Raw genomic sequence first — 13,368 nt, forward strand, 5'->3', positions numbered from 1 at the left:
AAATAAAGGATTTCTTGTCTTTTTATTCACTGTTTATTAGTACAGAAACTGTAACATCTATAAAGTAAAAAATAGGAAACTGCAAATCAATGAAACCATCAGGTACGCTGGGAGGCAAATGCTCTTAACTGCAGTGGAAGGCACGCCAACATTACGGTTGGCTTTCAGCCCTCAAAGTGCTCAAGGCATCACCTTATATCCGTTGAGGAGGCAGCTGTGCTGGGCCTCTCTAGTGCAGCCTGCTCTTCTGGCTGTTAAATTAGCAGCCTCCAGGCGTTGAATCGCTCGGAGGTCCATTTCGGTCAATGAAGGTGTCACCCTTCTTCACAAATATTGAGTGAGGATACAGCAGCGCGGTTATAATCGCTGGATGCTGCTTTCCCCACGTCCAGCTTCCCGTAGAGACTTCTCATCATACCCTTAATTAAAACGGCAAAGCATGCTCCACGGACATTCTGCATTCACTACAGGCTTCAACCTGTAGTTGACGTCTTGCATGCCTGTCAAGCTTCCTGTATATGGTTTTCATGAGCCAAGGCAATTAACGGTAGCGGGGTCTACAAAGATAAATGGGCAAGTTCGACGTCCCCCATTTTTTTTGTGTTGACTGTGATCTTCCGGTTGGGAAAAAGTCCCTGCTTGCAGCTTCCTGAACAAGCCACCAATTCCGAAAGATAGCGTGCATCATGCACCCTTTCCAGGCCAAGCCCTGTGCTAAATGTCAGTGAAAACGCCAGGAGATCCACAGCGCCTGGAGAACCAATTGAGAAATACCCCTTCCGATTAATGTACTCGGATCGTCAGGTGGGGTGGTGCCAGAATAGGAATATGCGTCCCATCTATTGCCCCTCCACAGTTAGGTGTAAACCATTTGGGGCAAGCCATGCACAATGTCCTGCACATTCCCAGAGTCACGGTCGTCTGAACAGGAATAGCATTAATGGCCCTGCAAACTATGGCAATCACCACTATTCCAACGGTTGACTTCCCACCCAAACCGTTGTGACCGATGTGGTCGCTGTCTGGGTTGCCACTCCACAGACTGCAATAGCTACCCGCTTCTCCAGTGACAGGCAGCTCTCAGTCTCGGTCCTTGCGCTGCAAGGGTTGGGAGCTCAGCACATAGTCCATGATAGTTCTTTCTCATCCTAAAAAGTTCTGCAGCCACTGCTTGTCAATCCCAGCAACTTGCAGGACGATATGATCCACCAACTCAGGTACTTAGCGCCACAGAGTGGCGTTCCACAGCTGGCAGAGCACGTCCGTTACTAGAGAGGAGCACAATACGTGTGAGCGAGCAGTAGCGAGAGCGAGGAGGAGCAGGGAGCTCTCACAGTCACTTTGGAGCTAAGGCACATTCTTATCTTGTCTCAGAAGCGGGATTTGCGGGGCCAACAATCAGTCAGCAAACCATCCTAAGCAGCTCGGCTCACCATTTCTGTACTGAAATCAAGCACGCTGCAGAACACAATTGTCACCTGGAGAAGCGCTGAGAAAGGAAGCGAATGCACCAAACGGTCTCTTATGGAAAGGAAGGCGAATGACCCAGAACGCGAAACTATATCTCCCGTCTCCCGCCCTTCCACAACCCCAGCACGCAATGGGACGAGGTGCTGTCCCTGTGGATAGCTGCCCACAATGTCTCACCACTCACACAGACAGATAACTGGTGAAGTGTGGACATGAGCGAGCGGCCAGCGGGCTGAGTCGCTGTCAGTGTGGACACACTGCATCAAACGCAGGCGGCTGGCCGTGAACTACGCTGTACAGGGTGGGCCAGCGCTGCAAAACGGTAAGAGTGTGACAGGCCAGAGGAGACTGTTTACTCTGGATCACTGGATTTCTACAGGCCAGTGTGCCTGATAGAGTGAGGTGATGGCCGCTTCTCAATCAGAGGTTATTAAGCCCTTTTGCCCCAGCCCTAGGGGAGATGTTTCCAAGGGAGGAGCGGGTACCACCCCGTACAAGTACCTATTAAAAGCAACTACTTTGGAATAAAAAATGTCAGTCGTGAGTTTTTTTGTCTGAGTTTATCAAGTTATTGCTTTGGTAGTGAAGGGCAGTCAGTTCCGAATTATATTATGGGTTGTTATATGGTTTTTACATTCTTATTGTATTTCTAAACTGATTTTATAGTTTTAAAATTATCTTACAGTCTCAAAAGTACTCACAATTCCAGATTCTAGTATTACTCATTGAAACAAAGACATTATTTTAAAAATTAATCAGTCACAGAGGTTTAGTGTTTTCAAAAATGTTATGAAGCTTTTAAGAAAGGGACACTATTTCTTTGTTGTGTACTCCATAACATGCATCTTTATGATCACCAGCTTTAAATGTTTCCAAAGATTTTAGGCATAACAAAGATTTTATATCTTATTAAAAGTACGATTTTTTGCTAGAAGGGTCTCTAAACTAGTTATACAAATAGTCAGAAGTAAAGAAAAGGGAAACTCGTTTTCTGCAGGAAAGGGGTATTAGAGGACTATTATATGAGCTCTCTTCAACAGGGAGGTGTAGGGAGAAAAGGAGGACGGAAGAACGTGGGACTATGGAAGCAAGCTTTCTACATATATTTATTAATTAAAATGTGTATTTTAGATAGGGAGGTCTTTCTTGAAGGATTATATTAAAAAAATCTAATGTCTGAACTCCAGATTAGGCTAAAGATCAATCCTGATTGTTCATATTACTAAAATCTGCAAGGATTTAGAGGTGTGATTTTTAAAATTTCAGCTCTGAATTTTTTAAAGCAAATTTTAAACTAAGGTCCGGTAGACTGACATTTTGTATTGGCGCCAACTGGTTTGGTCAGTAAATTCCAGAAACTGACAGTAAATATACACCTGAGGTTGGCAAATCCTGTTAAATGCTTTATTTGATGGCTCTTTAACAGTTTCGTTTGCTAAAGGTCTGGCAGCTGGAGGCTTTTTCACGTTTAAGTACTGTTATCCAAGGAAGACTTCGCCAGGCAGCAGCAGCTATTGTGGGGGGTGGGGCTCAGACAGGGATAGGAAGAATGACCTGTTGGGGTAAGACCAGGGGCCAGAGGTGTATTATGCTAGGCCTTGGCAGGGCGCATTTGCTCGTGTATGCCGTTCCTGGCCTGGGCGCGCCGTGGTTTTTTCCAGGCTTGCCCTGCGGAAAGCGCTTGGAGGAAGGGAGGGAGAAGCCAGTAGCCGGCGCGATCAGAGGAGGGAGGTGGGTGGAGGGTGACTAGGATGAGGCAGAGAACCGCTCCCTGCCCCAGCTCACTCCAACTGCACCGCTGCCATCCCGTTTTAGCCACACCCTCTTCCCCCCCGTCCCAGATGCCGCGGGGCGAAAGGTGAGCTTGGGGAGGGGGAGGGCAACAATTTTTTGAGGGTCATGGGGCTATTGTTCGCCGGGGGTGACCAAATTTTCAGGTGCCCTACGCAGCCATGTATGCTGCGTATGCCCTATGAACCGGCCCCTGAGACTAGGAATAATTCCTTGGCTACACTTGCAAGTTGCAGCGGCTGGTGAGGGGGTTACAGCGGCTGCAACTTACCAAGGTGTCACAACTACAAAGCTCAGCCAGCGCTGCAACTCCTGTCTGCAGGCTGGCTGTACTCCTGGTCTGCTACGGTGTAGCAAATCCAGCGCTGGTGATCCGTCTGGTTCATCAGCGTGTGGACACTCACCAGGCGCTGCTAATTGGCCTCCAGGTATTAGGGGTATCCCAGCATACCTTTTCAGCCTCTCTGGTCATCGCTTCGCACTCCACTGCCTGGGCTCAGGTGACCTGCCCTTTAAATGCCCTGGGAATTTAAAAAATTCCTTCCTGTTTGCTCAGCGAGGCGTGGAATGCAATCAATCAATCATCAGCCGGACAATGCCTCCACGCCCCAAACAAGCCCCAGCATGGAGCACTGCTGAGGCTGCAGGATCTCACAGTGTTTGGGGTGAGGAAGCTGGCAGGCACAGCTGCGCTCCAGCCATAGAAATTATGATCTACGGCCAGATATCAAAGTCATGCAATACAGGGCTATGACCGCGACGCGGTGCAGTGCAGGGTTAAGATAAAGGAGCTGCGGAGTGCGCTACTGCAAAGCATGTGAGGGAAACCGCCGCTCAGTGCTGCCCCATGACCTGCTGTTTTTTACAAGAGATGGATGCGATACTTGGATGTAGCCCACATGCCAATCCGAGATCAACGACGGACAGTTCAGAGCCTGGAGAGGAGGGGGAGGTGTAGAATGAACCCCGAGAGGGAGGCTACTGAGGTGTTTGGAGACTCCCAGGAGTCATGCAGCCAGGAGCTATTTTCCAGCCAGGAAGAAATAGCCAGTCGCAGCCGCTGGGACTTGGTAGTGAGGAACCAGCAGAGAGCCTGTTCCCGTAAGAAGCTTTTATTATAAGGATGGAAATGTTTTGGGAGCAGGGGGCTATGGCTGCCTGAAGCATGCCTAGATGTGGAATAAGCTCATTGATTTCCCTGTAGCTGCCTCTTTGTTTGCACAGTCACAGAACCCATGGCTTCCACAGTGAAGCAAACCCCTCCCCCCTTCCCAGGTGAGCCGCGTGTGCAAGATGGCTCTGAGAGTACCTGCTGTGGCAGATGTGGGTGTTAGGGTCAGTGTTATTTCCCTGTTAGCTGCTCTTTGCTTTCCACAAGTCACAGAAAACCCCAATGCTTCCAGAGTGAAGTCAACCCCCACCCCCTCCTTCCCAGGTGAGCCGCGTGGCAGCCCCCCTTCCCCTGTGAGCCGCGTGGGAAACTCACCATCTCTATCTGCAGCGCAGCTCTCTGTGCTATGCTCAGATGTGTAAATGTTGCTACAAATACTCTTAAAACAAATGCATGCTCTGTATTAACAGTTTATCTTCTCTGTGTTTTTTTAAAGTGATCTTGAATACTCGCTCCATCAGCGCAGACTTCTGAAAGACTGCAAAACTTAAGAAAAAAACAAGGAGAGTAAGAAAGAAGATGGTGAAAGCAGTTATGAATCTGTATTCCACAGAAAAATAAAAAGTTGCAAGAACTGGAGGATAAAGAAAGCATGAAAAAGGAACAGGCTGCCAAGATAAAGGAAAGGCTGCCAGAGAAAGGAATTGACTACCAGAGAAGCACAGATCGGCTGCTAAGCATCATGGAACGCCACACAGACCTCAATGCAGTCAATGCTAGACATGCAGGCAGAGCACTACCGTGCCTTCCTCACCCCATCCCAAAACTCAACCCATTGTGCCCCACTGTTTCCTCAAAACACCCTTCTCAGCATCCTGGTTCTTACCACACCAGCTGCCCCCAACACCCATACGTTCACCTACAGCCCTGATAACTACGACCCTTACCTTATGCACTAACCCCATCCACCATGCAGCATATTAATCCTCAAGTGCAGCAGGCATTGCGAGACACTCAAGGAAGGAACATATTCAAACCTCTGACTTTACTGCTCATCACCCTACCCCTGCCGTTTTCTGTACTGTATTTAATTAAAGGATTTCTTGCTCTTTGCAGCACGGGTCGTTGGAACAGGAAGCGGAATGACCCGCACCCTTCCGTCCCCTTCCCACAACCCACTGCGCCAAAATGGGACGAGATGCTCTGTGGGATAGCTGCCCACAATGCACCACTCACAACAGCGCTGCAAATGCTGCAAGTGTGGACACACTGCAGCGCTGGCCCTACACAGCTGTACGACCACAGCTGTAACTACCAGCGTTGCAAAAATGTAAGTGTAGCCATGGCCTCGATGACCCTTGTGGTCCCTTCCAACTCTATTGTTCTATGATTCTCCCCCAGGGCTTTCTTCTTGTTCCTGGAGGACTCCCAGGGAACACCTGCAGACTCCTTCCTCTCAGCCCCCTTCTACTTGCAGCTCCCTGGTTTTCAGTGCTGTCCCAGCCAGGCTTCGTTCTCAGCTAACCCTCACCCTCCTCCTCTCAGGTGATGCCAGGTGACCTAAGTGGCCTCTCAGGACCTTGTTACCCCATCAGGGCTTTGTGGGGGGTGCATCCCCATCACAGTAAGTGACTTGACCAAGGCTGTGGAGACAGTCAGTGTCAGACTGTCTTTCCAACCTGTCTTTGGGGTGAGGGTTTCAGAAACACCTGTGGGAGTGAGACACCCAAATCCTATTGACAGTTCCTCTTCGGATATAAGCATTTTTGAAAATCTCACCCTTAGTCCACTGGACCACACTGCCCCTACATGTGAGGACAAGTCACACTAGGTGCTGACACAAGAACGGGCTTGACCTCAGCCAGTTAGCTGGTTTTGTGGCAGGGCATACAGCCGGCCTAATGCTATCAGCATGACCCTGGGTAGCAGCCCCCCCTCCCCCCAGCTGTGAACTGAACCAAAACCAGAGGGCCCCACCGCTGTGATTTCCAAAGACCCCAAAAGTCTGTCTTGAGGGACTGCGAATTACCTGATCATTAGGAAAAATCAGGGGAAAGCTTTCAACCCCAGCAGTCAGCTCCTGTCTGCTTTTATCGTGCTCAAGGTTGTCTCTGCAAGGGAGAGGGATGGACACTCCCTCTAAATGAAAGACAGATCTCTTTGGTACACCTTCTAGGTTGCCCCGCATCACGTGTGAGGGCTGCAGCCCTGAGCTACGTAGGCCCAAAGGCAGGAATTATGCTAATCACAAGGTGCCTAATATATCATTACCCAGCCAGATGAGCACGTAGTTGTGAACCCTGATGCCAAGTGAGTCTGGGAGGAGTGAGCAGCTGGGGAGAGTTGGCCAGGCAGAAGCCATTTGTTTTTGTATTCATTTATTTGCTCTCTCTGTCGTGTAGGAGGGGAGCTGTAGGAGGGCCAATGGTGCAAGCTCAAGAATGGGGATTTGGCCTGGAGTTCGCACTAGAGGGTGCTAGCATTTAGGTCACAGCCCAGTGACACCAGCTTGCCAAAAAGGGAGTAATACTGAAAGGAAATGTGAAGCGCTTCCTGTTATGAATCTTGTCTGGTGAAGAACAAGTCTTCTTCCTTAGCCTGCGTGGCCACCCGGCCATGTGAGCCCGGCAGTGTCAAGCACAACTGAGTGCTGATCGGCAGCTTGGCGTGTCCATGCTCACATCTGCTTGGGGTTTTATATGCATGCCAGTTCCTGCGTTTTGCAATAAACCTACACACTGCCGAGTGTTGCACCACAAGCAGCTCAATGAAGACGCTTCGCTTACCATCCTATTCTCCCTGCAACACTGAGCCGTGCGATGACTGTATGTACCAGCAGCATTCACGGTGCTTTCGAGACTTCAGTCGATCCCAGCGAGGCTACCAGACCTACCGAGATGTGCCATGGGACCTTCAAAGGTAGGTGACGTGTTTAATCCTTCTGAGCTGGACTTGGGGGATGCTGTTTGTGGAGAGATTTTGTTTATGTTAAGATGTGTCTGAAGGACCTGGAGCGAGGCCCCCAGTCATCTCCTCACTTCCCCGTTCCAAAACCCAGTGGCTTAACCTCTCCCCATCTCTCCCTGTGAGGATGCTTAGGCATAATGCTGCTCATGATTAGTGTGACAAGACAGCAAGTGTGAAAAATTGGGAGGGGAGTGGGGGGTAATAGTCACCTGTATCTGACAGAGCCCCGAATATCGGGACTGTGCCTATAAAATTGGGACATCCGGTCACCCTACTCATGATGGACCATTCTGAAATGTACAGACCCCCAGAGGAGAAGGGATTCACTGCAGGGAAAGCAGAAGGAGGGGAAACTAACTGGAAGGTCACATATTGAAAGCGCAAGCTGGTGGAATGGCCTGTCTCAGTGGTTCTCCACCAGGGGTGCGCATATCCTTGCAGGTACACAGAGGTCTTCCAGGGGATCCATCAACTCATGTAGATATTTGCCTAGTTTTACAACGGACAACATAAAACGCACTAGCGAAGTCAATACAAACTACAATTTCATACACACAGTGACTCTATACTGCTCTATCTACTATACACTGAAATGTAAATACAATATTTATATTTAAATTGATTTTATGTGCTAAAAATGAGAAAGTCAGCAATTTGTCAATATTAGTGCACTGTGACACTTTTGTGTTTTTATGTCTGATTTTGTAAGCAAGTCATTTTTCAGTGAGGTGAAACTTGTGGGTATCCAAGACAAATCAGACTTCTGAATGGGGTACGGTATTCTGGAAAGGTTGAGAGCCACTGGTCTGGATAAAAGGGGAGTCATGGTTTGGGGGGGTTCATGGGCTGGATGCGAGGGGAACCTGGGGTTTGATGGGTGGGTGGGGTTCATGGGCAGGATGACTCTGAGAGCCAGGTTTGATGCGGGAGTTGGATCATGGGCCGGAAAAGCAAATTCAAGTGGAAATCCTTAGCTAGACTTAGCTAGACCTTAAGGCTTTGGCTTCCATTTAGAAATGTATGGTGGCAGAGGCTGTTCCCTTATATTTCCCCTAACTTAGCTGGCCCCTCCTGCCCCCAAGCTGAACAACTTAAGGTGCCTTTTTTTAAAGGGAAAAGCTTCTGTGGCATGAATCCTGTATTTTTGCCTGTGTCACTAATTACTCAGGGACAGATTGTGATACCTTTTCCCTGAGTAGCTCTGTACTCCACAAGTGGTCCCACTGAAATTGACAATGAAACTATTATCTCCAGGGGATAGTTTATTATGGAGTCAAAAGAATAAGGTCCTGATCCTGCAATGCCATTGGATTGCACGCTTGGGGGTCTAATTTAGTAAGACATTTTAGTGTTGATGAAGTTTAACATATTTTAAAATTACTGATGGTTGTAATCTCTCCCTGGAAACTTGAAACAAACAAAAAAAATCTTGGTTCTGGGTTGGTGAGATTTAGTCTTTAAATGCACTGAAACTTTTTTTTTAAGATTGTACAAAATATGGCATTGTCTCTGCAAACCAATACAAAGGAAAAGAACTAGTTCAACCTGTGTTCTTCCTAACTGTAGCAGCACCCTTTGCAACTTTTAATCTGTAATAGGATATGCATCTATTCAGCTACTGTGCATTTTAATGTGGAAACAAAGCACCAGTGTGATCTTGCACAGTGGTGAATTTGTGCATGTAAGTGATGATGGAATGCAGAGTAGGGTGACCAGATGTCCCGATTTTATAGGGACAGTATCGATATTGGGGCTTTTTCTTATATAGGCACCTATTACCCCCCACCCCTGTCCCAATTTTTCACACTTACTGTCTGGTCACCCTAATGCAGAGTGAGGGTGAGATGGGCCATGGAGCTGCCTCTCAGAGCATGAAACTGGATAGAAAAATATCACGGTCGTTTTTCATTTGTGATTTCTTGAAGCAGAGAACTGAAGGGGTTTTTTGCATCTAGGTGTGACACTGTATCTCAGGGGCTTGTCTATACACAAGCTGCTGTAGTATATTTTAATAATATCCTATGGTATATTTAAAGCAGTACAACCCTCCTATTGCGAATGTAGTTATACTGGTATAAAGGTGCTTATATTGATATAGCTTATTTCTTTAAGAGATGGGAAATAGATAATACTGGTATAAAGGACTTTTTATATTGATAAAACTACATCCACGCTAGAGGTTGTAACAATGTAACAATTTTGTTATAAGAAAAAAAATCACACCCCTAACCAAAATAGTTATGCCAGTACAAAAACTGCATAGATCAGGCCTGAGTAATGTGCGTAGCCTCCTTCTGATTGGAAAGGAAGCTTGCCATTTGGAGATCATGTAAAAGAATTGCATCACTTATCCTGCAACTGCAGGGCAAATCTCTGAATTCAATTGTTGTAGATCTGGGAAGTAAGGGAGTACACTAGTTTGACTTCTCAGAAGGCTCATCTCGTGAAAGAAATTTCTAAGTGCCCTGCACAGAACTCCATCCTGGCTGAGGCTCACTGTACTGCACTGACTTCAGAGGAGCTTTCGTTAGGTGTGAATTCAAGCGAGTTTTGGAACAAGAACAGTCATGAGCTATTGGAGCTGCAGCACCTGCCTTATCTCACTAATACAGCAATCACATTATTCCTTACTGAAAATACATTGCGACAAACCTGGGCAGGAAATAGAAATCAGAACCTTCAGGGCGTTGGTGGTACTGAGAACTACAGCTAATGACTCTGTTGTTCATTCGAAAGCAGCATGGGAGCATTTCAATGACGGTTGAATCAGCATTGGCTCTTGTTTCTACATGCGCAGCTGGGTTTGTTTGTATTTTTTATAAAGCAGGCTCTGCCAACTTTAGGGAAGTTGGGATCCCTATTCAAATTTAGCAGCTGGTGCCTTTCTCTGTAATTGAGCCAAGGTCCCAGTTCAATCCATCTCCCCCTAAATTTTGGGAAGTTCAAATCTAGGTCCCTGATCTAAGCACAAGACACTTAAATACCTACTTAATCTGAAGTCTTTGAGTGCTATAATGTATTTTTATATGGGCATATTGCAATTTGGAGACAATTGCATTACAAGTAACAGATTTTGGTTTCATGTTGCCAAAGAGCTGTCATAACCAACAGCAAGTTTAAAAGACATGCTACAGCACACACAAAAATCCAGTGGGACTTGTGTGGCTAAAGTTAAGTATATACTGAAGGTTTCTTTTCTTTTTTTCTGGATTGGGGCTCTGTAGGTGAATCTGAGCTTTGCAGGCTTTTGGGCCCAACTATAATTGGAATGCTGAAGTCATTATCCTGTCATTATCCTGTTCAGTGATGCATCTTGTTAGAACATTTTAAAGTCAGTCTGGCAGCAAGCACTTGGAAAGACTGTACAGGGAGCAAGCTCTCAACAGACAAGGACCCCATTTAGTCTCGTTCATGTTCGATCTCTTTGTGGTCTGTGTTCCGAATGCAGCCTGGAGTGAGTGGATGTGTCCATTGCCTCCATGGGAGACTGTGGTCCAAATGCCATGGTGATGTAAACAGCAGGGATAGTTACACACGTTGCACTGAAAAATGGGTGTAGGTGGTGAAGTACTGTAACGTGCATTCATTTGGCATTCAGTAGGTGATCAAAATGCATGTAAATTGCAGGCCGATGGGGGCGGAAGAGGTGTGTGTATCGCAGGAAAGGCAGAGACATGAGGCTGTAGAATATAATGTGTATTGTGCCCCCGCACCCTATTTTAACTTACCTCACCCTTTCTCAAAACACTCCTGAGGCCAGCGCCGGCCCTGGTGTCAGCGGTTGCACGTCTCATTGACTCTAATCAGACTTGAAACTGCTTATTAAAGGGGCTAAACATGGTCCCCAGGCAACACCAAGCCCGTGCAGGTTCCTCTCATTTTGTACAGCTGGGACCAGATCCTGATCCCACTGAAATCCAAGTAAAATGCCTTGTGATTCAATGGGACCATGATTTGATTCTTGTGGAGTTAGTGAAAGTTATGTCCTTTGCCACTTTCACCCATTTTCTGACCAGTTTAAGCCCGAGATATCACCCAGACCATCAAGTAGGCTGCTGCAGTGTGAGGGTCAGTATCTCCAGATCTTCAGAGGATGCAGGATCTTGAACTCTGCATCGCTTATGGGGAAACGTAAGGAGGAGCTCTTCAGTGAGAAGTGACTTCATCCCTAGTCCTAATGCAGATTGTTTTAACTACTAGAAATGTGGCCAAGAGGGGCCCCCCACTATAGGATCATAGAAATGTAGGGCTGGAAGGGATCTCAAGAGGTCGAGGCAGGACCAAGTCAACCTAGACCATCCCTGACAGGTGTTTGTCCAACCCGTTCTTAACGTTCCAGTGATGGAGATTCCACAACTTCCTTTGGAAGCCTGTTCAGGATTTAACTACCCTTATAGCTAGAAAGTATTTCCTAATATTTAACCTAAGTCTTCTTTGCTGCAGATTACGCCCATTACTTTTTGGCCCAACTTCAGAGGACACTGAGAACAAATATACACTGTCCTCTTGATAATGGCCCTTAACAGGTTTGAAGGCTATCAGGTCTCCCCACACTCTTCAATACTCAAGACTAAACATGCTCAGTTTTTTAAACATTTTCTCATAGGTCAGGTTTTCAAAACCTTTGATCATTTTGTTACTCTTTTCTGGACTTTCTCCAATTTGTCCACATCTTTCCTAAATTGTGGTGCCCAGAAGTGGGCACAGTACTCCAGCTGAGGCCTCACCAGTGTCAAGTAGACAAGAACATAAGAATGGCAATACTGGGTCAGACCAAAGGTCCATCTAGTCTAGTATCCTGTCTACCAACAGTGGCCAATCCCAGGTGCCCCAGAGGGAGTGAACCTAACAGGTAATGATCAAGTGCTCTCTCCTGACATCCAGCTCCACCCTCTGACAAACAGAGTCTAGGGACACCATTCCTTACCCATCCTGGCTAATAGCCATTAATGGACTTAACCTCCATTAATTTATCCAGTTCTCTTTTAGACGCTATTATAGTCCTAGCTTTCACAACTTCCTCAAGCAATGAGTTCCGCAAGTTGACTGTGCGCTGTGTGAAGAAGAACTTCCTTGTATTTGTTTTAAACCTGCTGCCTATTAATTTCATTTGGTGGCCCCTGGTTCTTGTATTATGGGAATAAGTAAATAACTTTTCCTTATCCACTTTCTCCACATCACTCATGATTTTGTATACCTCTATCATATCCACCCTTAGTCTCCTCTTTTCCAAGCTGAAAAGTCCTAGCCTCTTTAATCTATCCTCATATGGGACCCTCTCCAAACCCCTAATCATTTTAGTTGCCCTTCTCTGAACCTTTTCTAGTGCCAGTATATTTTTTTTGAGATGAGGCAACCACATCTGTGAGCAGTATTCAAGATGTGGACATATCATCAGTTTATATAAAGGCAATAATATATTCTCCATCTTATTCTCTACCCCCTTTTTAATGATTCCTAACATCCTGTTTGCTTTTTTGACCGCCTTTGCACACTGCGTGGACATCTTCAGAGAACTATCCACACTGACTGCAAGATCTTTTTCCTGATTTGTTGTAGCTAAATTAGCCCCCATCATATTCTAGGTGTATAGTTGGGGTTATTTTTTCCAATGTGCATTACTTTACATTTATCTACATTAAATTTCATTTGCCATTTTGTTGCCCATGCACTTAGTTTTGTGAGATCTTTTTGAAGTTCTTCACAGTCTGCTTTGGTCTTAACTATCTTGAGCAGTTCAGTATCATCTGCAAACTTTGCCACCTCACTGGTTACCCCTTTCTCCAGATCGTTTATGAATACGTTGAATAGGACTGGTCTGAGGACTGACCCTTGGGGAACACCACTAGTTACCCCTCTCCATTTGGAGAATTTACCATTAATTCCTACCCTTTGTTCCCCGTCTTTTAACCAGTTCTCAATCCATGAAAGGACCTTCCCTTTTATCCCATGACAGCTTAATTTACCTAAGAGCCTTGGAGGCCTTATCAAAGGCTTCTGGGAAATCTAAGTACACTATGTCCACTGGA

General features: G+C 46.4%; 1 protein-coding gene across 1 annotated transcript in view; it reads left to right on the forward strand.

The window, feature by feature from the left end:
• The first annotated feature begins 6,955 nt into the window (after positions 1–6,955).
• LOC116830039 (transmembrane protease serine 11C-like) overlaps positions 6,956–13,368 on the forward strand; it is a 57,351-nt gene continuing 50,938 nt past the window's right edge. The window contains exon 1 of the mRNA XM_032789224.2: positions 6,956–7,291. Within this exon, the coding sequence (XP_032645115.1) occupies positions 7,140–7,291 (152 nt within the window). The 5' untranslated portion in view covers positions 6,956–7,139. The remainder of the gene's footprint in view (positions 7,292–13,368) is intronic.

Source organism: Chelonoidis abingdonii, chromosome 5, assembly GCF_003597395.2.
Source record: "Chelonoidis abingdonii isolate Lonesome George chromosome 5, CheloAbing_2.0, whole genome shotgun sequence".
NCBI classification, from domain to species: Eukaryota; Metazoa; Chordata; order Testudines; family Testudinidae; genus Chelonoidis; species Chelonoidis abingdonii.